This window comes from Scleropages formosus, chromosome 15 (genome assembly GCF_900964775.1).
Source record: "Scleropages formosus chromosome 15, fSclFor1.1, whole genome shotgun sequence".
In the NCBI taxonomy this organism is placed as follows: Eukaryota; Metazoa; Chordata; class Actinopteri; order Osteoglossiformes; family Osteoglossidae; genus Scleropages; species Scleropages formosus.
The window spans coordinates 26,637,768-26,665,530 of record NC_041820.1 but is presented as its reverse complement, the minus strand read 5'-3'; the positions used below and the strand labels follow the sequence as shown (position 1 = coordinate 26,665,530).

The window sequence follows — 27,763 nt, the reverse complement described above, 5'->3', positions numbered from 1 at the left end:
AGGATCTCTCGGGTGAAAAAGTGGAACACTCTTGCCTTATTCCGGGGTATCCTTGACCCGCTGAAAAACGCACAAGCTAATATAATTACAAAGTCTTCAAAAGAAGGGCTTGCTTAATCTGGGTCAGCACAAGCAGGACAGGGCACCCTGGGGAGCAATGTGTTCGTGGACCACGGGGCCACATGAGGTAATGCTGGGGGTAAAGCATCGGTGCTCTCCAATGATTTTGCAGGGTCACATGGAGGGTGAGGTGTGGGGCCTGGCGAGCCACCCCCACCTGCCGCTGTGTGCCACGGTCAGCGATGACAAGACCTTGCGCATATGGGACCTCTCCCCCAGCCACTGCATGCTGGCTGTGCGCAAACTCAAGAAAGGTAACCCGTCCGTCCACTTGCCCTCATTATGCACCATCTGATTCATCTGTCTTTCAATTCTTTTATACAAATCCCCCTTTGCATCATTTCATCATCCCTCCCCATTCTTACTTTTCATATGAGTGAGGTGTCTTTAATCCATTTACAGTTCATTACATTATCTACCAATATTATACTGTATGATGCAGCAGGAATTGCAGTGATTAAAGCTGCTGCCTTTGGGCTAAGAGGTTCCATATCTGAAACCCACCTCCTGTTGTAGTATCCTTGAGCAAGGAACTTCTCCTTGATTGTTCCAGTTAGAAAATACCCAACCTGCATAAACGGGTAAATAATTGTAGGTAGCTTAACATTGGAAGTTGCTTCGGAAACAAGCATCGGCTGAATGAGTAAATTTGTATCACTGTAAAGTGAGTTGGAATGATGTGTCTTAATGAAATAGTCTCCCCAAGTGTTTGCCAGTCTATCCCCGTTGTTATCTGCTTGAATGGGATAATTAATAATACTGCAAGACACACGCATCTCTGCTTGAAAGGTTACTCACCTGGTTATGGTAAAGTAATGTTATGTAAAACAGCTTACCAGCTTTGCCTAAATATTGAGCTCTATACCTGCTCACTTCCAATTTCCTGCCAGCTCTTCTTATCTTAGTTGAAGAGCATTATGAATGGTTATGGTTGTGTTACTGCACTCGGGAAGGCAAAATGTGTCCACAGGAAACATTCTGCTTTTTCTTCCACTGTAACCTCACTGATTTCAGGTGATTTACACTGCTATATCTAAATGAATATTTTGGTCTAGTGTGTGTGGTATAATGCATGGCCTCATCATCAGGGGGGCGCTGCTGCTGCTTTTCTCCGGATGGCAAAGCCTTGGCTGTGGGACTGAATGACGGCAGCTTCCTCATCGTCAATGCTGACACCCTGGAGGACCTGGTGTCCTTCCACCATCGCAAGGATGTCATCTCCGAGATCCGCTTCTCACCAGGTCAGTCGGAAGCTCTCACTCGTGTACCTTCCCACCACAGGAGTGCTTGTCGGAGGTAGACGGCTCTCCTGAAAGCAGAATCACTGCTCCTTTTGGGGCCTGCTACCTGGAGGACCTGTCTCCTTCCCCCTCCTTGCTGTGAAGAGAATATATTTTGTCGCATGCCGACCCAAATTTGATCTGAATCTGCTGAAACAAGGCCAGATAACAGTGCCGTCCAGAGAACAGTGAGGAAGGTGGAGCTGAACTGCGGGGAAGGAATGAACAAACATTAAAAATATCTCAACTTAAGCCTTCAGCCTCCTGGGTATGGAAGATTAATCATGGGATACAAAGGTCTGTAGTACCAGTCGATAGGGGACATTCTGCCTCTGGCAACTTAATGGGTTTCCTGTGCGCTCAGTACAAATACACACATTACATTTTTCCAGCGCATTCCTCCATAGCCACTTAGAGCGTGAAGTTGCTTACACTGATTTACCCCATATATATAGCTGTGTAACTTGCACTGGAGCAAATCAAAATGCCTTGATTGGGGGTCCTACAGCAAGAGTCGGGATTCAAACCTGCAACCTTCAAAGCCAAATGCAGCAGCTCTAACCAATTTACCGCTTGCTTCCAATTACCACCTGGTGGCCATGCATGCACACATACAGTATAAGGTCTCAGCAGATGTACACCATCCTTGGGCATTATGGGGCTCATGCAGACACATCCAGGCCTGGAGGTTCAAGTCCAGTATCACCTCTCTCTGTGCAGACTTTGTATTTTTCTTTGTGTTTGCATGGGTTAATCCCTCGTACTCTGATTTTACTCTGATTTCCCAGAGACATGCTGTTATTTGTGTGATATATGTGTGTATGATCGGGACCATAATGGTAGATGCTCTCTGTACACACAGGGGCAGGTAAATACCTTGCTGTGGCCTCAGCTGACAGCTTTGTGGACATCTACAACGTAATGAGCAGCAAACGAGTGGGCGTCTGCAAGGGCTCCCTCAACTGTATCACCCACCTGGACTGGGACAGGAGAGGTACATGGCCACCCCCCCCCACCCCATCACTCATCTGACACACCACGAGTTCACTTGCTGTCGCTCACCGGGACTTTACGTCAATGCTCTGTTTGACTAAGGGTGGAAGGTCCTAAAGTGCAGCACTGTTCCCTTTGTGGTTTCCTCCTCGCAGGGAAGCTGCTGCAGGTCAACACAGCGGCAAAGGAGCAGTTATTTTTTGAAGCTCCCCGTGGCAGGAGGCAGATGATTCCCCCCACAGAGGTAGGCCCCGGTAGCCAGCACCGTGGATGTTGGTGCCCTACTTTCTTTCCCCAGCACCCGAGGACCAGGTGGGAAGGGCGAGCTGGCATTAACACGACCCACTTTTCATAAGTTCCTATCATTCTAATTTTACTATTTGTCACCAGATGGGGGGAGGCTATGGTTGTGCTTGACTTTGAGACATTTTACCATGCCTAGAGGAGGGGTTCAAGTGGTGGGTGAGGTCACACACACTTCATCCAGCCAGCGTGAAACTTCAGTGCGGTTTCCCTTTCTCTCAGGTGGAGAAGATCGACTGGAGCACATGGACCTGCGTACTCGGAACATCCTGCGAGGGCATTTGGCCAATTTTCAGTGATGTCGCAGAGGTGACCTCTGCCTGTCTGAGTAGTAACAGGAAGGTGTTGGCGACCGGCGACGACCTGGGTTACGTGAAGCTGTTCAGGTATCCTGTAAAGGTGAGAAGCAGTAAGCGCTGAGTTCTCTCTGCTGTAGATAGTGTAGTGGTTAAAGCTACCACCTTTAGACTCAGAGGACCCAGGTTTGAACCCCATCTTGTACTGTACTACCCTGGACCACCACACACACGTATGTATATATATATATATATGTGTGTATATATATATATATATATGTGTACACTATACTTCAAACTTTTGGATCCAAAGGCAGTAGCTCTATGTCATCTCGCAAGAGGCGAAGGCAAGGCGGTGTTGCAAGGAACCCAAATGCAGGTGCGTTTATTTGGAGCAAACCAAAAGGGAAAGGCAGAAACCATTGTCGGCGACAGGCGTGGTAGGACAATTCATAGACATGGTTCTGAAGGGCAACACGAGAGACGTGGTCAGGGAGGAATAGCGAGGGTTAGGATCACGGAGACAGGAACGTTGGAGAGGTAGGACAGAGGTCGCTTCTCCGTAGACGTACTGGAGATGCGGTTGCTCTGGACAAGTTTTTGCAAGCAGGAGTGCCGGCGCGGCCCCTTTATACCTGTCTTCTCTGACTGGTGATACACGTGAAAGCTGTGGGCATGACACTTTAACCACTATGCTACCAGGGATAGAACTATTGTCTTTGAATCCAAACACCACAGGTTCAATCCCTACCTCTGGCTGTAGTACCCTTGAGCAAGGTACCTATCCTAAATTGTTCCTGTAGACTTACTCAGCTGTATAAATGGGTAAATAATTTTAACCTTAAAATTCTAAGTTGCTTTGGAGAAAGTAATCTGCTTGCAGGGGTAACTCAAGGTAAATGCACTACAGGGTGCCCTCTCTATATATACTGTATATATACTGTAAATATTTGTATGCTTTAGTATATTTACATATTGTACTTGCTAGTGTTGACAACAGAACAGTGATACTTGTGAGTGATGACAGAAAACATTATCAGTATACATTCAGCACAGAACAAAAAGAGTTTTGCATAAAATATTCTTTTCTTGGGGGGGCGTGGTGGTGCAGTGGGTTGGACCACAGTCCTGCTCTCCGGTGCATCTGGGGTTCAAGTCCTACTTGGGGTGCCTTGCGACGGACTGGCGTCCCGTCCTGGGTGTGTGTCCCCCCCCCGGCCTTACGCCCTGTGTTGCAGGGTTAGGCTCCGGTTCCCCGCAACCCTGTATGGGACAAGCGGTTCTGGGAAAAAAAAATATATATATATTCTTTTCTTACCATAAGCTACATACTATTAAAAAAATTCAGCCACCACACCAAAATACCCTGTTGTTTAAATGGGTACGTAGCTTTGGAGGAAAGCTGAACAAGTAAATATAAGTGAAAGAGAGAACAAGGCTGTGCAGCTGTAGAAGTTCAAATTCTGGGTTTAATTTCCCTTTCTATCTGTTTTGGATTAGACTCAGTTAGTGTCATGTTTAGACTTGGTAGTTTCTATGGTATTGCTGCATCTTACACAAGTGCTCTCTCAGCAGAAGCTTAAGTTTGAAACACCAGATTTCCATCTTAAATGCAACGACAGACGTTCTTGCGCTGAGCAGACCAAAGACCTGAGCATGGACCCAATTGCAGGATTGTTTATTATAAAGAAACTCAGGACAACACAATATTCTATGTCGGGGACAAGCGTGGCTCAATCCGAGGTGCGAACATGGTCCGTGGGGAGAATCCGAAGACGTGGTCAATGATGAGAAGTGAGGTTCGATGCCATGGGAGACAGGAACAGGGACAAGGAGACGAACAAGGGAACAAGGAGTGAGGTATATGGAGGAGGATGGGTAAGGCGCTGAAAAAGAATCGTGGACGCAGGAGGGACAGTTGTCTCTAAGAGATTCCACACTGAGAAGGAGCTGGGGATGGTTTTTAGCTGAATGCTCTTATTCCGGACACGTGCCTAATCGAAGTCAGGTGCTGCTGGTTGAGGTGCATGCGTGGTCGTGACAGCACGCTCCCCCTCATGGGCGGCCTCTGCCGGCCTGGGACCCCTGGCAGTGGGGCGGCCTCTGAGTCTGGGTGCCAGCCGATCCAGTTAGTCCCGATAGAAGCCAGCAATGAGGGATGTGTCCAGGATGTTGCATGCAGGAACCCAGCTGCGTTCCTCAGGGCAGTTTCCCTCCCAGTCAGCCAGGTAGTACAGGCCCTCGCGTTTGGCGCTTGGAGTCCAGGAGCATGTGCAGTATGTAGGCCAGAGCCCCATCGATCTGCAATGGGGGATCACCCCAGGTGATGCATGTACATGGGAGGTACAGTAGGGCTTGAGAAGAGACACATGAAATGTGGGACAGATGCGCAAGTGGGGGAAGTTGTAATCTGTAGGTTACCGGATTGATGCGCTGGAGGATCTTGAGTAGGCCTATAAACCGTGGACTATCCTTCTTGGATGGCAGCTGGAACTGGATGTCGTTGGTGGACAACCATACCCATTGGCCAGGCTGGAACATGAGTGTGCACTGATGTCAGTCTGCTTGGTATTTGTACTGCTGGATGCTCTGACAGAGATGGCCTTGCACCTTCTGCCACACCTCTTCGCTGTTGTGGAACCATTTGTCGATGGCTGGCACGTTGCTGGTACTCGGGTGCCACGAGAACAGAGGGGACTGGTAGCCTAGGATACACTGGAAGGGAGACAATCCTGTGGATATGTGAGACAGTGAGTTATGGGCATACTCAGTCCAAGGCAGGAAACAAGACCACTGATGCTGCCTCTGGCTATAGTAGCTGCGGAGGAATTGACCCAAGTCCTGGTTTAATCACTCCACTTGGCCATTTCCCTGGGGATGATACCCTGAGGTAAGTCTGACTGAAACACCCAGCTTGCACCAAAAGGCCTTCCACACTCTGGACAAGAACTGGGGGCCCTGGTCAGACACTATGTCCTCTGGCAGACCATAGAGGCGAAAGACTTGGTGGAACAAGGTTTTGCTCATTACCAGCACCGTAGGGAGTCACAGCAAAAGGACTAGGCGGCATGCCTTCGAAAAGCGGTCAGTCAAGAACAAGATGACGGTGTTACCTTCGAAACAGGGCATCTCGGTCAGAAAGTTCACCGCCACGTGGGACCATGGCCTGGAGGGCACCAGGAGTGATTCCAACAACGTGGCAGGCTTCTGGTTCAAGGTCTTTGCTTGGGCACAAACACTGCAGGCTTCCACATATTCTTGTACGTCCTCCCAGATGGAAGGCCACCAGAACCTACCTTGCACCAGGGAAAGGGTTTGGTGGCTGCCTGGGTGCCCTGCAGATGGTGAGTCATGCACCCACAGTAGCAACGGTGCCCTCAACAGTGCAAGGATGTATTCTTTCCCAGGCAGCTTGTAGGCTGGTTCCCCCTGCTGGGCCATCTGGAGGTCCTGCAGTAACTGCCACAGGACAGGGGCGACAAAGCAGGTGGTTGGCAAATCTTGTTTGGGAGGCGCTGTGTTTACAACTTTGTCGCAGATCCTGGATAAAGTGTCCACCTTTGTGTTCTTAGACCCAGGCAGGAACAACACTGTGAACTTGAATCAGGTCAAAAGCAGTTCCCAGCAGGCTTGGCGCAGGTTAAGTCGGTAGTCTGTCCTCAAGTATTCTAAGTCCTTATGGTCGGTGAGCACCAGGAATGGATGAGTGGCCCCCTCCAGCTAATGCCGCAATTGTACTAGGGCCAGTTTGATTGCTAGGAGTTTCCGGTTGCCTATATCATACCTATGCTCTGTGGGCGACAGTTTACGTGAAAAATAAGCACAGGGGAAAAGTTTCGAGTGGGGGGGGCGTTCCTTGTCATTGGGACAGCACTGCCCCAACTCTGACTAAAGAGGGGTCAGCTTCCACGACAAAAGGAAGAGTGGGGTCAAGATGTTGCAGGACCGGGGTGCTGGTGAAGCACTCTTTCTGGATCCGGAAGGCTTCTATGGCCTCAGAGGACCAGGCTAGCTGGGTTCCTTTACCCCATAACAGGGACATAAGGAGAGCAGCCACGGAACTAAAACCCTGGATTGACTGCCAATAGATATTGGCAAACCCCAGGAAGTGTTACAGAGCCTTTTACAGGATTGGCCAGGGCCAATCTAAGATGGCTTGAACCTTCTTAGGGTCCGTGGCAACCCCATCGGTCCTTAAGATGAACCCGATGAAAGATACCCATGTCTGGTGGAAAAGACATTTCTCCCCTTTCATAAACAGGCTATTGGCCAACAACCACTGCAGCACCAGCTGGAGCTGCTGAACATGCTGCTTTCAGGTATTGGAGTAAATGAAAATGTCATCTAGGTAGATCAGTACACATTTGTTCACCAAATCCCCAATACATGAATGGGGGATGAATGCGGTTTTTTACTCGTCCCCCTCTATTATTCGGATAAGATTGTATGCGCTTCACAGGTTCAGTTTGGTGAATATCTGTGCACCATGGACCTGCTCCAGTGCTGCTGTGATGAAGGGCAAGGGATGTGGATATTTAACAGTGATCTTGTTGAGACCCCGGTAATCAATACAAGGATGCAATCCCCCATCCTTTTTGCCTATAAAGAAGAACCCAGCTGAGGCTGGTGAGCTTGAGGGGCAGATAATGTCAGAGACCAGGGCCTCTGTTACATTTTCTTCCATGTCCTTCTACTCTGAAAGAGACAACGGATAAATCTTGGTAGGTCCCTGGCAGGAAATCTATCACACAATCCCACCGCTGGTGCAGGGGCAGGGCAGATGCCCTGCTTTTGCTAATAACCTCCATGAGGTCTCGATACTCTCCTGGTACCTCAGGGAGCTTGGCTGCATCTGGGCTGTCTATGGAGGTGATTTTGCATGGCAGGGATAAACAGGTCTCAGGGCACTGCGGTCGCCAGGCTACCAGCTCCCTGGTGCTCCATGAAAAATGGGGTCATGTTGGGCTAGCCAGATGTAACTCAAAATCACAGGGTTATCCAACGATCTTATAAAAAAAAAGGAGATATCTTCCCTGTGACCAACCCTGGCATGCAAACAAAGCCGCTCGGTCTGTGTTGTTACTTTCCCTGACCCCAACAGTTGCCCATCAAGCACGCTGATCCGTAACGTCACACCTTCGGATGAGAATGCCCTGAGCCTCCGCAAAAGTGATATTCACAAAGCAGCTAGTGGCCCTGAAGTCTACAAAGGCTTCTGTGAATACCCAGTTCGCCCCCCCAAGACAAAGTTACTGGCACGAAAAGCTGACTGATGGGCTTGGGGAGGTCACTTACCCATTGTCCAGGGTGCAGGTCTTTGGGAGCCAGCTGAACAGGACAGGTGGATCAGAGGTGTTTGGGGCTGCTGCAAAATATGCACAGCCCCTCCCGATGCCAGTGCTGCATCTCATCAGGGGCCAAGTGTCTGTGCCCAACACGTAGGGGTTTCTGGGGGCCAGCAGGCGGGCCAGACACCACTAGAGCTTGCTTGGGCAGATGCGTTTGATCCTGGGTCAGGGTGTCAATCAGCACCGCGTTTTACACAAAGTGGTCCAAGGTCCAGTCCTCTCCCTGGTAGGCGAGCGTGGCTTGGATCTGAGGGTTCAACCCAGTGCTGAAACTGGCCAGGAGCACCGTGGGGTTCCATTCACTCTCAGTAACCAGCATGAGGAACTCCTGGGCATATACCACAACTGATCGGTGGCCCTGCTGGATCTTCATTGGGTGATCACTGGCCATCCTTCCGGCAACCGGATGGTTAATAACAGCCTCAAACTGTTTCTTAAAGCCCTTGCAGGTGGTAGGTGCATTTCTTCCAGATGGCTGTGGCTCATCGGAGCGCAGGTCCCATTAGCAGGGACACCAGATAGGTTATCTTGCTGTCCTCTGTGTTATACACATGGGGCAGGCTGGCTAAGACTAGCTCACATTGCGGGAGAAACCCCTGATATTGTTCTGGATCACCGTCGTCATGTAGGGGCATGGTCACCCGGGAATCCGTTGTCGGGACGGCTTGGGAGAACGCTGACTGGGGAGTGGAATTGGTTGTTCTCTCAATTGCTGCTGGGTCCATTTTAAAGGCAGAATCTTTTCTTGTGCTGAGCAGACCGGAGAACAGGGTGTGGACCCAATTACAGGATAATTTATTAGAAAGATACTCAGGACAAGACAATGTTCTCAGTTGGGGACAAGCATGGTTTAATCCAAGGTGTAAACATGGTCCGAGGAGAGAATCCGAAAATGTGGTCAATGACGCAACGCAAGGTTCAATGCCATGGGAAACAGGAATAGGGACAGGGACAAGGAGACAGGCGAGGGAACAAGGAGCGAGGTACATGGAGGATGACTGTTAAAGTGCTGAGAACGCATCATGGACTTAGGAGAGACATTTATCTTTAAGAGTTTTTGCACTGGGAAGGAGCTGGGGATAGATTTTATAGCTGAATGCTCTGATTGCAGACAGGTGCCTAATTGGAGTCAGCTGCTGCTGGTTGAGGTCTGTGCATGGCCATAAAAGACATTGCATCCAGGCTCTGAATTTAAGCAAAAACACAGCATTGCGACTGAGTTGTTTACATTTACATTTAAATTTATTTACGCACACACACACACACACTTTCAGAACCGCTTGTCCCATACGGGGTCACAGGGAACCGGAGCCTACCCGGTAACACAGGGCGTAAGGCCAGAGGGGGAGGGGACACACCCAGGGCGGGACGCCAGTCCGCCGCAAGGCACCCCAAGCGGGACTCACCCCAGACCCACTGGAGAGCAGGACCCGGTCCAACCCACTGCGCCACCGCACCCCCCAAATTTATTTGCATTTATATTTATTTATTTAGCAAACGCTCTTCTTGAAGTACACTCTATGATCGAGGCTATACCATCTAGGTTTGTATAAATACACTCTGGTCGAGGCTATACCATCTAGGTGTGTATAAGTATACTCTATGTTCGAGGCTATACCATCTAGGTGTTTATAAGAACACTCTATGATCGAGGCTATGCCATCTACATTTGTATTAGTACTCTCTATGACGTTCACACAATGACGAAATCGCCTAACGACACACACACACACACACACATTTTCAGAACCGCTTGTCCCATACGGGGTCACAGGGAACCGGAGCCTACCCGGGAACACAGGGGCGTAAGGCCAGAGGGGGAGGGAACACACCCAGGACAGGACGCCAGTCCGTCGCAAGGCACCCCAAGCGGGACTTGAACCCCAGACCCACCGGACAGCAGGACTGTGGTCCAACCCACTGCGCCACCGCACCCCCTAATCCGCCTAACGACACATTTTTTAGAATGTATCCCTGTTGTTAAGTGATGCATGTCTGTATTTTAAAAGGTAACAATAATAATAATGCGTTTCCAGTCCATCTGAAAACTCCAAACTAATTTTGCCAAATGTCACTAACCCACTGTAAAACACCTATATAACCATGGACCTGATCTGAACGCACAGCTGAACACATCTGAATCAGCAGGGTCGAGAATAAAGGAGGCCACACCACCGCTCTCAGGTTGCGGAATCTCAATGAGACAACCGTCCCCTCTGCATTCGCAACCTGATTGCTTCTACTCCTCGTCCTGCGTTTCCTACCACTTCACCCTCCTTGCCTCAGCTCCAAACACCCTCAATTTTAACTACAGCTCTGAATTTTCACAACGAACAAGGATACCTCAAGGATAACGTTTGCTCCTTGGTTGCTTGACGCACGCCTGACCCCGAGCACAATTCCCGTCTTTGCCCCTTTGATTCACGATCCATGATCCCGCACTTAGATCCTACCACTTGTCTCCTGGCTCAGGTACTGTGACACCATGACTTCAACATGAAATAAAACACTTACATTTACATTCACTGTATTTATTCATTTCGCAGACACCCTTCTCCAATGTTGTGACTAAACACATTTTGTGACTAAACACTTAATAAGGTCATTAATGTCTGTTTGTAGGCAGTGTGTTTAGAAAACATTGTTTTCTTTATATCCGGTATACTACAATGAACATTCACACACACACACATACACACACACAGAGTCTGAAACCACTTGTCCTGAGCGGGATCGCGGCAAGCCGGAGACCAACCCGGCAACATAGAGCGCAAGGCTGGAGGGGGAGGGGACACACCCAGGATGGGACGCCAGTCCATCACAGGGCACCCCGGGCAGGACTCCACCCCGAGACCCACCAGAGAGCAGGACACAGCCAAGCCCGCTGCGCCACCGTGCCCCAGTGAACATTCAGCAATGATATTTATGTTAGAACAACAAATGCAGACATAAATTTATTAAAATAAAATTAAATAAACAAAGAACTTTACTGTAGCGAATTCTTTCTGCTCTCACTGTGTGAAGTGAAGAACAGTTGATTGTGATTTGTGTGGTGGCTGGAGGAGGGAGGAGGCTTGGCAGTCTTTCTTGCACTGCTACTGCACAAACTCATTAAACTAAAGCATACACAAGACAGGAAACCAGCAGGAAACAGCTGATGATACAATAGTGCCAACTACAGTACATTACTGCACTGCAGCTGTGCTTATATGACGCATAACTTTTTTGACACGATTTGGATAAAATTTGTTATACTGATTTTTTTTTTTTCAGAAATCAAAAAGTAGGTATCAAAAGTCAAGAGCTGATATACCAAAAATATCAAGTGTTTATAAACACAGGGATGCCTGTAATTGTAAGTAGCTTATTGTGCAAAACTTATTTAAGTTAAAAAAAAACAATTCCATGTGAGATTAAAGGCTGAAATGACCAGGAACCTGGAAAGCAAAAGGCAAAAAAATTACACGGTTTCCTTCCTACAGACATGCACAATGCTGACTTCAAAGAAGCTGCTGAGTTTGGACGTTGAGGTTGCAAGTTCAGTCCTGCCTCTTTGTGTAATACCCTAGCTCGAAGTGTTTGCCCTCAATAGCTCCAGTAAAAATTATCCATCTGTATTAACAAGCGAATCGCTGTTGTCAGATAAACAGCGTAATCTGGTCTGGAGACAAACATCAGATAAGTAAGTTAATGTAAGTGTAAGGTGCAGTTTGTTGATCCTTTCTAGAGGTTCCTTGCAGTTCTCTGCTAGAAGCTCTCTACTTTGCCAGGGACCTGACTATGCTCTCACCATGTCAGGGGAAGTATGCCAAGTTCAAGCGCTACGTGGCCCACAGCACGCACGTGACCAACGTGCGATGGACGCATGACGACACCCTGCTGGTGACCGTGGGCGGCGGGGACACCTGCCTGATGATCTGGAGCCACGAATGTGATGGTCACAGGGAGACTCGACAGGGCGACAGCGAAGAGTCAGACATCGAAAGCGAGGATGATGGGGGTGAGGGATGCATGGGCGACAGACGGACATATACGCGTGCAGTGATCGCTTTTTTAAGACCTTTAGAGACTTGTCCAGACATTTGTGTCCTCCATTCCAGGTTATGACAGTGACGTGACGAGAGAAAACGAGATCAACTACACCATCAAGGCCTTATCCACCAACCTGCGGCAGATGTGTGGAGTCAAACCCCACCTGCAGCAGAAAGAGCCGTCTGTGGACGAGAGGTACCCGTCCTCACTACACGAACCAGTCCGAACGCTACGCCTGCTGTACTTGGTTCATTGAACAACTTGTCTGATCGATCACGCTTTCTTCACAAATCCTTGTTCACAGAGACATCCTTCTGTTGCAGCGCCCTTTTCGATACCTACTTATTTTTCTCTGTCTTGTCTTTACTCGTCTGTCTCGTCTCTTCTCCGATTCTCCGTGTAACCTCCTCTGCTGCCGCATAAAGGCAGGGAGTGGTAAGGTAAGATAATATATGGTACTACAAGTTAAATATGTACAACAGAGCTTAATAATTGCCTTCGGTAAATGAACCATGTAAATCTTTGGTTGGCTTCAGTTATGCATGACAAATCCCTTATAAAGCGGGGCAGAAACAAACAAAAACAAATGTACTGTGTACAACAAGAGAAGATTGATTACTGCTTCTAATGTGTAATTAAATGTTTGGGCCAAGCTGTCCTGCACATCAGCTCAACTGCTCCCAGGCACAACAGTAAAACAGTGATTAAGTCCAAGAAAATTATTTTTCAGTCTTATGGTCTCAGCAGTCATCTTGCGATATACATATGTGCTCTGTGTATGTAGTTTTTTTTCCTACTCCTCTTTCTTTGCAAACGTAAAGGCAACTATTTGCACAGTTTTACACTATATATCTTGAAGGGTGATCACGGTGGTACAGCGAGTAGTGCTGTTGTTTCACATCAGCTGGGTGGTGCAAGAGGACCTGGGTTCAAGCTCCACTCAGCCTGTCTGGAGATTGTATGTTGTCTGCATGGGTTTCCTCTGGGTGCTCTGGTTTCCTCCCACAGTCCAAAGACATGCTATCCAGGTTCACCCATAGTGAGTGAGTGACAGAGAGAGAGAGAGAGAGAGAGAGTGTTCCACTCATATATGGATGAATGACCCATTGTAAGTAGTGTATCTAGGTGTGTGAGTTCATTGGAAGTCACTTTGGAGAAAAACCTCTGCTGAATGAATAACTGTGCAAATGCTACTTCTGTCTGATTGCTTTTCTTGTCTTTAACCAGTAATGCAGTCATGTGACAACGCTATTTTTAAGCTATATTTGTGAGGATGGGAAGGATGCTGTCAGTTTGTTTGGGGATTAGCGGCAGGAAGACACTTTTCATAGTAACGGCCCTGGTTGTTGTACATACTTTGTTCTGGGTCCTCGGTGAAAACAGTGCTGTGTTGTGATGTGCTGAGAGTTGAAGCCTTTTCTAATCCTACTGTCTTTCTTCTACCTGCTGGCATGAAGAGGGTCCAGGTAAGCTCCATGCTACTCTTCATCTATATTCTTCCCCCTGACTTTTACTCTGAGTCATGACAAACCACTGGTTCTTGCTGTAGCATCTAATCCTAGAGCTCTTTCTCAAAAAAACAGATATTAAGGCATGATAATGCAAGCTCTTCTAGTATGTGTGCCCAAACTCCAGTTGGTTTTTGAATCGGGAGCACATGGTAAATGACACAATGTAATGAGTTGTGATTTTTTGAGAAAGACTGATTCGGTGAGGAAATGAAATTGCCAAGATAGAAGTTAGGTAGAAGTGATGAATGCTGGATGACTAGCATTAAATGATCACTTTACACCTATATCTAGTTATAGTCTGAAACATTTCCTTCTGGTAAACATTATATAATTAATATACTGCCTCTCTGTACATTTTATTTTCATCTTTGCTGGATCCGGGGTTCTTTTCTTTAAAAATAGTTTTCAGTGCAATGCCTTTTAATCCAAGAGGTGCTGTGCAATATTTAAGAGAGGGCTTGTGTATGGTGTAAATAATTCATGTAAAAAGAATACGTCAGTTCAGCGATTGTGCAGTTGCAGAGCATTCTGGGGTAGAAGTGTTGTTTCTTTAGGCTTAGTGGGAGCAATAATGACATGCTGGAGGGGGAAGTGGGTGGAAGTGATCATGACTGATGCACTGAATTGCTGTCATGTTTCCTGGATAAAGTAAGGGGTGGTGTCACTTGAACAGGCTGTGGACAAGGGAGACCTGCAGGAGGATGTGAGATTGAACCCGAGGGTGTAGTCTGGTGCTTTGGGTGACATATCTGCTGTCCTTATTCTCTGTTTCAGACCACCAGTAAGCAGAGCTCTGCCCCAGCCAGAGAAACTACAAACTAACAATGTGGGCAAGAAGAAGAAGCCCATAGAGGTGAGGGTGGTAGCCTGGAAACATTAATGAAACCCAAATAATTCAAGCTTTTCTTAACATTCCGCCTCCTGTCACACCCCATAACGGTTGGACAACTATTTTATATTTTTCCCACAATTCCCAACTAATTACCCTAAACATCTTATCCTGCTGGAAGATGACACTCCTCAGTAACGCAGGTTGTTACAATATATCATATACGTACATACAGTGCTGCTTGAAAATATATGAAGCCTTTGCGTCCCTTAATTTTACCACGAAATGGTTATTTAATAAGAATCAGTGTTTGTCATCTGACACAATGGGTGTGTAAAGACCAATTCATATGTCGCTTTAGACAAAATCATGTGTGTAGTATCTATGACAATAAACTTGAAACACACAAGTAGTGCAGGTGCAAAAATAAGTGGAGCCCAAGTTGTGTTGGTTAAACCAAATGGGTAAGTATGATGTGGTGGCACAGTGGCACAGCGAGTAGCGGTGCTCTCTTGCAGTGCCTGGGTGGTGTGAGAGAACACGGGTTTGATCCCTGCTCAGTCTGTGCGGAGTTTACATTTATCCTCTGGGTGCTCTGGTTTCCTCCCACCATCCAAAGACATGCTGTTGAGGTTCCCCCATAGTGTGTGAGTGAGAGAGAAAGAGTGTGTGTGTTCCACTGATGTATGGATGAGTGACCCAGTGTAAGTAGTGTATCTAGCAGTGTAAGTCACCCTGGTGAATAAGGTGTGTGGGTTGATGACACTACATAGATTTCATTGGAAGTCACTTTGGAGAGAAGTGTCTGCCGAATAAATGCAAGTAAGTAGCATCAGGTATGTAAGTTGTTGTCATTTATCTGGATTATAGATTCAACATTCAGATCTTATAAGTTTTTTTTTAGTGTTTTATAGAAGAATAATGACAAGAATAATCCCTGTAGGGTTCACATACTTTCAAGCAGCACTGTATGTATTACTACAGCGTTTTCAAATATAGAAACACTGTCCTCACATGCACCACCTCTTGAGACCATACCCCTGCGATAACTTCAGAAACGTAGCTCCTGAGGAGGCACGTTTCAGATAAACAGATGTTTCACCTATTAAAGTGTTCAGGCACACATGTCAATAAATAATTACGAAGCTAGGCAGTCTCAATGATCGGTGCATGTTTCGGGCTGCAAAAAGCTGTTACGTAAATCAGTAGCCGTGTTTTTATGAGCTGGTGGATATACATTTGTAACTGGCTCTGGGTTGTTTCGTTATCAGCATTAGGGGAAGAAGGAGCCCGATTGTGTGCCATGCTATTTTGGGAGACAGCAGGATCACAGCAGCCTGCAGCTAATTTGCCCCCCAATTAAATCTCAGGGATGATTGCAGTGCGGGCCCTGCTTCCCACTGACGTCACCACAGCTTCGTGACCGTCGCTCTGTCACTCGTCCTTCCGCCATGTCTCTTCCACAGGACTTGGTGCTGGAGTTGGTGTTTGGCTACCGTGGCAACGACTGCCGTAATAATGTCCACTACTTGAACGATGGAGCAGACATCATCTACCACGCGGCCTCGGTCGGCATTGTCCTCAACCTTACAACAGGTCAGCGGCTGAACTGAACCAAGCAGACAAACATGACCCAAGTAGCTCTTTTCCTGAGCTTGTGCTGTTGTTCTCAATGAGAATCCATGCAGATCTGTATATGTTCTGCTATATATTAGAAACCTGTACAACTATGCAAGGTACCCTTGTAATCATTAGCAGTGATTACGACTGACCAAGGATAAAAGCTGGTGTTATACACTCTCTGTTAAATATCTGTTATATATTTCCTCCTAACTTTTGCACATTTATGAAAATATCGGTTTAACAGGAATATTATATTATCACTCATTCTCTCTCAATAGCCACTTACCCTAAGGCAGGCTCCAGAGCCTATCCTGGAAGTACGACATGGTACTGTAGGCATGATACACCCCATACAGGATGCACTTACACAGTCGTGCTTATGCACGCTTCTGGTGATTTAGAGTCACAAACTCAGATGAAACATACATCTCTGGGAGGAAACTATAACATCTAGAGGATACCCACAGTTGTATTATTATATTATCTTATATTATATTGTATTATATTAGGGACAAGCGGTTCAGAAAATGTGTGTGTGTGTGTGTGTGTGTGTATATTATATTATATTATATTATATTATATTATATATTTCTTGGCTGTCTTTGCTGGTTAAAGTAGATACACATGGACATATTCCTGCTGCACAAAGCAATGTAACTCACAGTGACGTTATTGCCAAACTCAATGTTATTAACCGGTCATTAAGAAGAGAAATAGCCCAGGAACATACGCAAGTGAATGTTTACCGGTGGAAATATATGGAAGAGGCTCTTTCAGTAGCAGTGCTGCGATGATGCTTGTATTTGGCGACGTGCTGTATTACAGCTCAATGGCTGTGGCTGTGTGTTTCCAGCCTGCCAGAGCTTTTACCTGGAACACAGCGACGACATCCTGTGCCTGACCATTAACCAGCATCCCAAGTTTCCCAACGTGGTGGCAACTGGCCAAGTAGGTATGTTTGTGAGGGGTTCCCCTACCTAAGAGTGGCTGCCCCTTTGCCCAGCTGCATGCTCAGTGATGGGGAGCCAGGGGGAGCTCATTAACTCAGTGTGCTGCATGTCCACCTTCTGCCAAAAACCTGCATTACCCCCAACCCCATCTCCATGTTTGGGTGTTCCCTAACCTGGAAGCTCTTCCATCCAACCCCTGCCGCCGTGCTACGTTTAAAGCACCATAGGGCCGCTGTCATGCACAGCCTTCGCTTCCGCAAGCAATGGCCTGCAGCGAATTACATCCGAGCCGCATCGTACAGCCGCGTCCTCAGTTCAAACAAGTGCTGCTTCCTTAAGCGCTCTGGATACATGCTAAAGCACTGCGGCCATGTCCCATCCCTCTCGGTGAGCCCTGCTGCGGGACCTAAGAGCCACAGTTAAGCTCTGTTGTCCAGTTAGTGCGGCACAAAGAAGAGACTTTGACGATTCGTTCATTGCGAGACGACTCACTGCTGTTTTTGTTATTTGCAGGTGATTCTGGTGACATGTCAGGTAAGGGAGCTTTCAGTAATGAAGCCTGTGAAAAGGGAGGGCATTCTGATCATGCCTGTTTCCACTGTGCTCGGCCAGATAGAGCACATGCCCCCCTCTGCTCTGCAGGCGTCCAGAGTGAATGTGGGTCTTGTCCCATCCAAAACGAGGAAGCTGCCGTAGGCTTCCCCCAGGGCGTCAGTCCCATCCCTAGCGTGGGTACCGGAGCTGGTTGTGGCACTGGTTTGAACCTGGCACGAGTTGCAGCAGATCACTGTCCCCCAGTGGAGCTAATGTTTAGTGCAGGGTTGCGCTTCACATAAGCTTGCTTCTTGCTTGAATCTGCAATTTTCATCCCAGCAAACCTACAAATAGAAGAAGTGTAAAAATGTACATTCCACACACAGGTTCATTGTTGGGATTTTCTCCAGCATCCAAGGTTTGTACAAACAAAAATGCTGCAACACACATATTAAAAGATGAACCGATATACAAGTATATTGGATCCTCAAGTTGCAAACACAACTGGGAATGGGTCTGTCTGTAACTCCATTTGGTTGTAACAAGGAATTTGCTTTTACCATGTAGCAATCCATGAAATCCGAATATAAGCCCGTCTACTTTTTAACAGATTGAGTTCTGTAAAAACCCGAAAGCTTTAATAAATAAAAAATATTCCGTAAGCACTTCCATCCGTTGTTAAAAACAGGTTTTTTTTCAGTGCAGGGTCACGATGCCTACAGCCTGTCCCAGAAGAAGGTGTGAGAAAGGATACATGCTGTGACGTGATGGCAATAAAATGCATCACATTAACATGTCCAGTTTTGATCGGCTATGGGCCGCTTTCAGTTTCATCATCCACACAATCAATAAAAGTTTCATAAAATAATGTCCCTCAATTTGTTTACAGGTAGACTTTGGCAAATACCTTTCACACACAAACACGCATTGTCTGAAAACCGCTCATCCCAAGCAGGGTCGCAGCGAACCGGAGCCTAACCCGGCAACACTGGGTGCAAGGCGACACACCCAAGACAGGACACCAGTCCGTCGGAAGGCACAAAGTGGGACTCGAACCCCAGACCCGCCAGAGAGCGGGCCCTAGCCAAACCTTCTGTGCCACCACGCAACTCAAAATAGAAAATACATTATAAGACTCATCTGATTAACATTTATAATAACTCTGAGCTGCATTTCTTGACTTAAAGCTACAAAATGCCTGAAAATTAAAGTACATTTTCTCCACAAACTACTATTCAGTGAAGATTATTGACCGATTCATCCCATCAACATCTTCATCTTGTTATTGACCAGGAACTCCAGGTAGGAGCTGTAAACATGGTAAACAAAAGATGTACATGGAATCAAAGCAGCTCGGTAGTCTTATATCTTATGAGTGCATTTTGCTGCCAACTAATGGCAATCAGCGGAAATGCAAGGTCACTTTTGTGCCATGGATGCATGTATTTATGGATATGCCATTGAGTGTTGTTCAATTCATACTGACCTCTCATGCGGTTTCCAAGTCAAGGGAGGAAACAGAAGTGGTTCTCCATTGTTTTTGCGTCAAAACAGACAAAAATTTCAGAAAAAACAACCATGAAGAAGTTTCAGTTAAAGATAAAAATACTGGACAGTGTTCGTATCTTCAAAAATTCATAATGTTCATTAATGTGAATGTTGGTAACATGAGGTACCGGTGTAAATTTATAGAAAAGACATAAGACACATTGCCCATCCTTTGTTTTACACGTCTAAGGTGAGACTGGTCATCAGCAGTAATTGACAGTGTGTCTCCTCCCTGCAGCCACCTCCCCGTCCATCCACGTGTGGGACGCCATGAACAAGCAAACCCTGTCAGTGTTGCGCTGCTACCACTCACGCGGGATTTGCTCCGTAAGCTTCAGTGCCACCGGGAAGCTGCTGCTATCTGTGGGACTAGACCCTGAGCATACCATCACCGTCTGGAAGTGGCAGGAAGGTATTTGCACACTGCCACCCGTGACCATTCAAGCCGTACCTACTAAACCGAGACCAAAGAGAACGAATGCTGAACTTAAGGGGAAACTTTGAAACAGACCTAAAGGCTTATTTGAGTACAAATATTATTTTGATGTTACACAACCTTTGCTGAGAGTCAAACTGAAAAACCATTGTGTTGGTGCTTAGATGGGATAAAAATACACACCTACAGACGCCCAACATGATGTCTGCCTTTCGTACGTCACAGTATACAGTTACAAAACTGTACTAAAGTATAGTAACTATGCTATACAAGTTACAAAACTCTCTTCCTAGATTTCATTCTTTCTTTCATATTGTACTTTTCACGTTTGCGAAAATTAGCGTGGTCTGCGACTGTAAAGTATCTTCAAAATCAGAATAAACAAAACTGCAAGAATATACAGTGGTGCATTCAGAGCCTGTGTTTATCTGAACAAATATGTTCTGACATCAGCCTTCTTCTTGTCCTTCAACATTCAGGATAATTTTTGTTTGCTGTTTTTATAGACGATTCCTCATAGTTTCACCTATGACACACGAGGAATATTTTCAGTAATGTAGACTCATCTTCCTGTTTTGAAGAACTAGGCTTAAGTTGAAATGTGTCACCCTTTATCTGTAAATCCATGAATGGAATAAATCAATTAGTTTGACAGTTTGACAACAGAAAATGTACATTCAGCCAAAATTAACATACAAAATGAAAAACACATGCGATCTGTGATTTTTCGGTCGTGAACAAGTGGGGAAGCCGTGTACTTTTATTTTAACACAATGTTTTTTAAACAGAAACAGCTCTCTGGAGTATTGCAATTTTTTTCTCCAAAGCATAGGTTTAAAGATTATTGCTGCCCCTATGATTAAAATTAATTAAAAAAATTATTTTTGCTCGTTTTTATGAAGGGTGCCGATAATTCTAGAGCTGACTGTATGACCCGGTGATAACATCAATGGTGACACCAGGGTGCAGGGTTTGTCTGTTGAGGAGAGCATCACGACTGTGGCTGAACCTTAACTCTGCCCCCCCAGGTGCCAAGGTGGCGAGCCACGCCGGCCACACGCAGCGCATCTTTGTGGCGGAGTTCCGACCCGACTCAGACACACAGTTTGTGTCAGTGGGGATCAAGCACGTGCGGTTCTGGAGCCTTGCGGGCCGGGCCCTGCTCAGCAAGAAAGGGGTACTGAGCTCCATCGAGGATTCCCGCATGCAGACCATGCTCTCTGTGGCTTTTGGAGCTGTAAGTTTCACACGCTGCCCCACCGACGTGGGTTTTTTGCATCGGGTCACTGAAATGTGTGCCAACAAGGTCTGACACTTCACCAGCCCAATGTAGGCATTAAATTTTATTTGAGCGTATATCAATAAAATACAGCTGAAAAATATCATCTCATATTAAAACAAAAAGTCTAACTGTGATTTATGGGGACTGCGGTGACGCAGCGGGCTTGATGGGGTCCTGCTCTCCGGTGGGTTTGGGGTTCGAGTCCCCCTTGGGGTGCCTTGCAACGGACTGGCATCCCATCCTGGTTGTGTCCCCTTGCACCCCGTGTTGCCGGGTTAGGCTCTAGCTCACCGCGACCCCGCTTGGGACGAGCGGTTTTGGACTCTGTGTGTGTGTGTAATTATGATTTCCTTTCGCTTGTTAAATGAATAGGGATCCAGTGCAAATGTAAACTAATTTTTGACAATTCTTGGGCAAATATAGCTTTAATCATGTAAATGTACATCAAGATTTTGAGATTCTGTTCTGAAAAATGGGTTAATTGCAGCTTTGTCTCAGCGTTTCGTTTCATGTACCTTGGGACACTTTGAGGTCATGGTGCATTATACATATGCATGTGTAGAGAGTATAATTATGCATTTTGAATGACAAGAGGCAAAACCCATCAGCGGATACCTCAAAAAGAGGGAAGGGAGTATCTGAGTTGACATGGTGAGGTCATGTCTTGAAGAAAACCAAGCAGGCTGCTGGTTTTTCAGAGTTTGTCTGCTCTAGTAGACGTGATCCACCAGCAAAGTGACCCCCGATACCCCCGATACCCCCACCCAATTGCGCAAAATTTCTGTGATGAATGCATTTGTGTGCAATGCTCTTCTGTTCTCTTGTAGGTCACTAGATTAGTGCAGGTCTGTTTTCTTTTCAGAATAACTTGACATTTACAGGTACCATAAGTGGGGATGTGTTTGTGTGGAAAGAACACATTCTAGTGCGAATCGTGGCTAAAGCCCACACAGGCCCCGTGTTCACCATGTACACTACTCTGAGGGATGGGCTCATCGTCACCGGAGGGAAGGAGAGGCCGTGAGTATTTCATGACCTTTCATTTCTTTTCCTTTGGAACTGTAGAGGGATAATGCAGAAATATCTGAATATCTTTCCATTCATTACTAATTTTTAATTTGATATGTTTTCAGTATCACTGTACAATCCAGGGGACACATTCAATTTAAAATGTAAACATTTTATTTTTCCTGTCATGGGCTGGTGTGCAACACTTTGTTGGGTATTTTGGGGACCAAAGACACTATCAATAGTACACACTGGAGTTATACACAAATGCTGTGAGGTAGAAAACAGGCTTGTTGAAACATTGGAGGGAATATGCACCTCACTTATTATGGACATGCTAAAATGTCACATTAAAATGTGGGCAACCCATGCATAAGCTGAAAATCTGCTCATAAAACATGCGATGAATTCCCAAAGCACATTTTCATCAAACACATAACATTCCTGCCTTGGAAAGACAGAGAAAATCTAATTGACACCAAAGTGCAGAATATCGGACCTGCTCTGGATACCGTTAAATCCTGGCTTAAGACCCATACGTTCAATATCGCTTACATGGAACACATTTGAGAACTGCTTTTTTACCATCTCCTGTCCCCTGCTGGCAATTCTAAATTATCCTATATCCATGTATAAGTGTGAATGACAGAGTGTAGATATGACTGCCCAGGGATGGATTGGTGTACAATCCAGGCTGTGCACTGCCTCACGTCCTGTATTTCCATGATAGGATATGGACCGCTGCAACCTTGCACTGGAGAAGCAGTTATTAATAATGGATGGATTATGTTATTGTTGCTATTTTTAAATGTTTACATTTATTGTAAATTGCTTTTCAGAGGAGCAACCGATACATCTGTATTCTTTAATGCACAGTGCTCACAGAAGCTGCTTTTAAAATGCAATATATACTAAAATAACGATTATTATCGTGAATATTATTGTTGGAACACTACCTAACAAGGTGATTCTTGTAATGCAGTTATTATAATCACTCATAACACCGGTAACCCTTCTCTGCTCCTTTTCGAAAAGTGTCTTTTGTGATATAAGAGCAGTATATCACATCCCACACACAAAGTGGTTTATAGCGATAGTGCCTTCCAAGAGTATTCTAAATGCTTTGTCACTTCACGTTTCAAACTAATGTGGAAGACTTTAACCTTTCGACTTTTAACCCTTTCTTTAAAACTTTAGGGCTCATTATTATGACGGATGTTGCTTTTATACGCTTATTAAAAGTCACATGATTTCTAAGCGATGCTTTCGCTTGTTCACGCAGCTGAGAGACAACCGGGATGTGTGGAAAAAGCCACAGGCGTGGGAGGCTGCTCACCTTGTGTGATGCTCGGTGTCACCAGAGCTCATGTTTTCTACCAAAATTTCTGCTCTTGTTTTTCATAAGTGGGAGTCCATAGTTCACTGTGAAAATTTTAGGGTACGAATTGCATCTGCTCATAAGTTCAAATTCTCACATGAGCGTTTGTTACATGAGGAAAGCCCGTATTGTAACCTGTAACCTGCTCTAAGTCTTCACATTCCGTTGAGGTGACACCTGATGATTCAAGTTTAGTTTGAAATGCTGACTCAGAGATACTGTATCAGTGCCAAAATCTGTGGTTTATGCTTCCAGGTCCAAGGAGGGGGGTGCCTTGAAATTGTGGGACCAGGAACTGAAGCGCTGCCGGGCCTTTCGCCTGGAGACGGGGCAGATCATTGACTGCGTGCGCTCCGTATGCAGGGGAAAGGTAAATTAAACTCAGCCGAGTCTGTCCTTTGCTTCACTGTGGTCATGATACCCTCGATGAGATACCGAAAGAAGCTCAGCCAAAACATAGCGCCTGCTTTTACCCTACAAGTCAATGTTTGATAGACACTCTCAGACATGCTTCTCATCCAAATTCCATTCAAACCCAAACTCAGCAGGTTCTGGGACTTTGCGAGATGGAAAATTGATGGCGTATTCAGCAACGCTAACATGAATGCTGTCTTTCATGTGCCTTGGTTCACTGGAACTTCAGGGTAAGATCCTGGTGGGCACTCGCAATGCCGAGATCATCGAGGTAGGCGAGAAGAATGCCGCGTGCAACATCCTTGTGAATGGACACATGGACGGGCCAATCTGGGGTCTGGGCACACACCCCACCCGCGATGTGTTTCTGTCAGCTGCCGAGGATGGCACAGTGCGCCTCTGGGACATCCCTGAGAAGGTCTATATCCTCATCAGTTCTCTTCAATATCATTACAGTGAAAACCAGTATGTGATTGTTGTCAAAACGTATACAGCCTAGATAGATGACTAAGCACGTTGGTACACCAGTGTTTCTACATATTTCATTTCACTTTTGTCTTAAATATCATGTTTCTCTTAACGGGACACTTCAGACGTGTCCCATTTGTGCCAGTATCGCACACGGATGTTGTGTTCCGTTCCGCAAAACAGAAGATGCTGAACAAGGTAAACCTGGGACACCCTGCCCGCACAGTCTGCTACAGCCCTGAGGGTGACATGGTGGCCATCGGCATGAAGAACGGCGAGTTCATCATTCTGCTGGTGACCTCGCTCAAGATCTGGGGCAAGAAGAGAGACCGACGGTCTGCTATTCAGGACATCAGGTTAGGAAGCTCTCCCCAGTTCTCGGAGCGGGACTCAACTTTACTGCTCTCGCTGGCTATTTCACCGCGGAAGAGAACGTCTACTAAATAAATTAATGAAGAAGTATAACATGTAATGTGGATTCTATATGCTGTTCCGTGAAAACCTGTCCTCTGGGGCCACTGGCACTTTGAAACTGAAATTAATTTCGTTTCCTCGACATGGAATTGAAATGAACTGAATTTTACTATTATAATGTTAAGAGTTTCCTAATATCCTGATGTAATACTAAATATTGCATTCTTAGAAATGTTGCTACTGGCACTTTAATCTGTACGACTCAAGGACTGAAATTCGTGAGTCGTCTGAAATTAGGAAGTGAAAACCACTGCTTCCCGTAGACAGAAGTGTGGCTGTATGCGTATCAGTGAAAAATCACGAACAAATTTTTTCTCGTCGTTTTACCCCTAGTGATAACGGTGTTTAAGAGAAATACACTGCGGGATTCACCACACACAGTTTCTACGATAGAAGATTCAAAATTGTGTCTGTCCAAGTTGTCATCGGACACAATGTTGTGACTTCGTACCTTGCTTTTGGCGTCTATGTCGTCCCCGTGAAAGATCCCATCTGGGTGACCATAATAACTGCTGCTTTTTCACTCAGATTCGCATGTCCCGAGAACATGCGTTTGAAAAAAATCTTGATAAAATCAACAAAAAAAATAGAAAAAAAAAAAACTTGTTTTTAAATTCTAATTTTAAAATCAAGCTTTTGACTTCGACTTGTGGGTAGTCCTTTCCAGTGTATCCCATTACCAATAGTACTGGTGTACGCTACTGTACGACAACGCAGCGGGACTCACACTGATCACCGTTACTTCGGTCTGACCCTCCTTCCCAAGGTTCAGCCCAGACTCACGGTACCTGGCAGTGGGCTCCAGCGAGAACGCGGTGGATTTCTACGACCTCACACTGGGGCCGACGCTCAACCGCGTCAACTGCTGCAGGGACGTGCCCAGCTTTGTCCTGCAGATGGACTTCTCTGCCGACAGCTGCTACATCCAGGTGCGGTTGCATAGACATCTGTGAAGGGGGAAAACGGACAGAATCTGTTATACAGACGGTCCCCGGGTTACGAACGTCCGACTTACATACAACCCGCAGTTACGAACCACCCCCCGTAAAGCCTACTACGATAAAAATTTGAGTTGCACACAATGATTCGTAATAACAAACGGGCGCTACTTTGCGACAGGCATCAAAACATTGCGTGTCTACAGCGGTTCGTGGGAGCATGAGCCTGAGGTACAGTGCTGTGCAAAAATCTTAGGCACTCAGATGTTTCACAAAAATATTTGTTTTAGACAGTTATTTAATGTCTTCTGCATTAGGAGGGAAAGAGCATATTTTAGACTTCCAAGCATTCCTTTTGCAAAAAGTTACAGTATTACAGTAAGGGTTTTGTATGTCGTTAAAGAAAGTAAGTATACACACACACACACTGTCTGAGACCGCTTGTCCCAAGTGGGGTCGCGGCAAACCGGAGCCTAACCCGGCAACACAGGGCTCAAGGCTGGAGGGGGAGGGGACACATCCAGGATGGGACACCAGTCCATCACAAGGCACCCCAAGCAGGACTCGAACCCCAGACCCGCCAGAGACCCGATCAAACCCGCTGCGACCCCACTCAGGACAAGCGGTTGTTGATGATGGATGGTTACTAAGCTTTGTAGCAAATTTATTAATTAAGAGCATTATTTTGGGAAGCATTCTCACTTTACGGGTTTTTTTCCCCAACCGAGTGCCTAAAACTTTTGCACACTACTGTAGGCCAAAGACTTGGTTCTTTTCAGTCGAATCATGTTGCTGTTAACGGTGTGTCATGTGTGTTACTGTATTTGGCTTAAATTTTTCTGTTTCTACCCTCGTAACCATGGCACCAAAATGTAAATGTGATGCAAGTGATGGTGATGCATCAAAGAACAGGAAAACAATCATGATTGAAACTAATGGAGCATGTAAAAGGCTCTGTCCTGATGTCTCTCTCGCTCTCTATTTATTATAAATACTGTAGTAACATGTATTATTATGATTATTATTATTATTATTATTATTATTATTACATTTTCTTATTATTATTACTACTATTATTTTTTTTATTATTACTGTATTTTTATATTACAGATGTTTTAGTGTAACCAGAAGTGTTTCTTTAATGCTTTTTATGCAACGAAAGGTACACGATATAAGATATAGTAAGACAAACATTTGACTAACTGACGTTAGATACGAACCGTACCAAACTGTTCCGACTTACATACAAATGCGACTTACAGATAGACTTAGGAACGGAACTCATTCGTAATCCAGGGACTGTCTGTACTGTATTTTTCTCTGCGGTCCTGCTTTAGGAAGGTGTGGGATCAGTGTAAAGAGTGCCAGGACTGTGTGAAATGCATGGCCTGTAACCTCCGTCGTCCCTTGACAGCTGTCCACTGGTGCCTACAAGCGGCTTGTGTATGAGGTGCCTTCGGGAAAGCAGGTCACTGAGCAGGCAGTGGTTGACAGGATCACCTGGGCCACGTGGACTAGGTAGGCACAGCCAGTGATTAACCCACACTCACGAGCAATAAAGCAGCGCAGGATTCACACGACACGACCATTTCATCTGAGATTCAGACAAACTGGGGTTTCGCATCTAAGCCATGTAAGAAGGGTTCTGGAAGAAAGATTCTCAGTCCTGGCTCCGTTGTGGTGGAATGACCTCCCCCTCTCACTCAGAACGGCTGAATTTCTGTCCACATTTAAAAAGGGTCTTAATACTCACTTCTTCCAGACTCACTTTGCCCATCATTTCTTAAATTCATGTAAGGCATTAATGTTCATGCACTATAACTTTGAGATCATCCCAGGATAAACCTTTACGTAACTACTCCTGTAATGTAACGTAAATTCGTTACATATAACATATATTACAAATAATGTATTTTCAAGAAGAATTTCATGGTACTTGCACATGGTACTTGTACCTATGACAATAAACTTCAAACTTGATCTTAAATTATTACTAGG

The 27,763-nt window shown here is 45.8% G+C and overlaps 1 protein-coding gene across 2 annotated transcripts in view; it reads left to right on the top strand.

Annotated features, from left to right (window-relative positions):
- eml5 (EMAP like 5) overlaps positions 1-27,763 on the top strand; it is an 85,527-nt gene that overhangs the window by 53,600 nt on the left and 4,164 nt on the right. The window contains exons 21-41 of one of the 2 annotated variants that reach the window (XM_018764073.2): positions 233-374; positions 1,209-1,361; positions 2,263-2,394; positions 2,549-2,637; positions 2,919-3,095; positions 12,139-12,340; positions 12,441-12,567; positions 12,798-12,812; positions 13,830-13,838; positions 14,658-14,736; positions 16,179-16,308; positions 17,189-17,287; positions 17,799-17,819; positions 19,606-19,779; positions 20,832-21,040; positions 21,948-22,105; positions 23,727-23,841; positions 24,115-24,303; positions 24,537-24,709; positions 25,594-25,756; positions 27,180-27,283. In XM_018764073.2, the coding sequence (XP_018619589.2) occupies positions 233-374; positions 1,209-1,361; positions 2,263-2,394; positions 2,549-2,637; positions 2,919-3,095; positions 12,139-12,340; positions 12,441-12,567; positions 12,798-12,812; positions 13,830-13,838; positions 14,658-14,736; positions 16,179-16,308; positions 17,189-17,287; positions 17,799-17,819; positions 19,606-19,779; positions 20,832-21,040; positions 21,948-22,105; positions 23,727-23,841; positions 24,115-24,303; positions 24,537-24,709; positions 25,594-25,756; positions 27,180-27,283 (2,660 nt within the window). The remainder of the gene's footprint in view (positions 1-232; positions 375-1,208; positions 1,362-2,262; positions 2,395-2,548; positions 2,638-2,918; positions 3,096-12,138; positions 12,341-12,440; positions 12,568-12,797; positions 12,813-13,829; positions 13,839-14,657; positions 14,737-16,178; positions 16,309-17,188; positions 17,288-17,798; positions 17,820-19,605; positions 19,780-20,831; positions 21,041-21,947; positions 22,106-23,726; positions 23,842-24,114; positions 24,304-24,536; positions 24,710-25,593; positions 25,757-27,179; positions 27,284-27,763) is intronic. The other variant, XM_018764075.2, reaches the window with a different exon arrangement.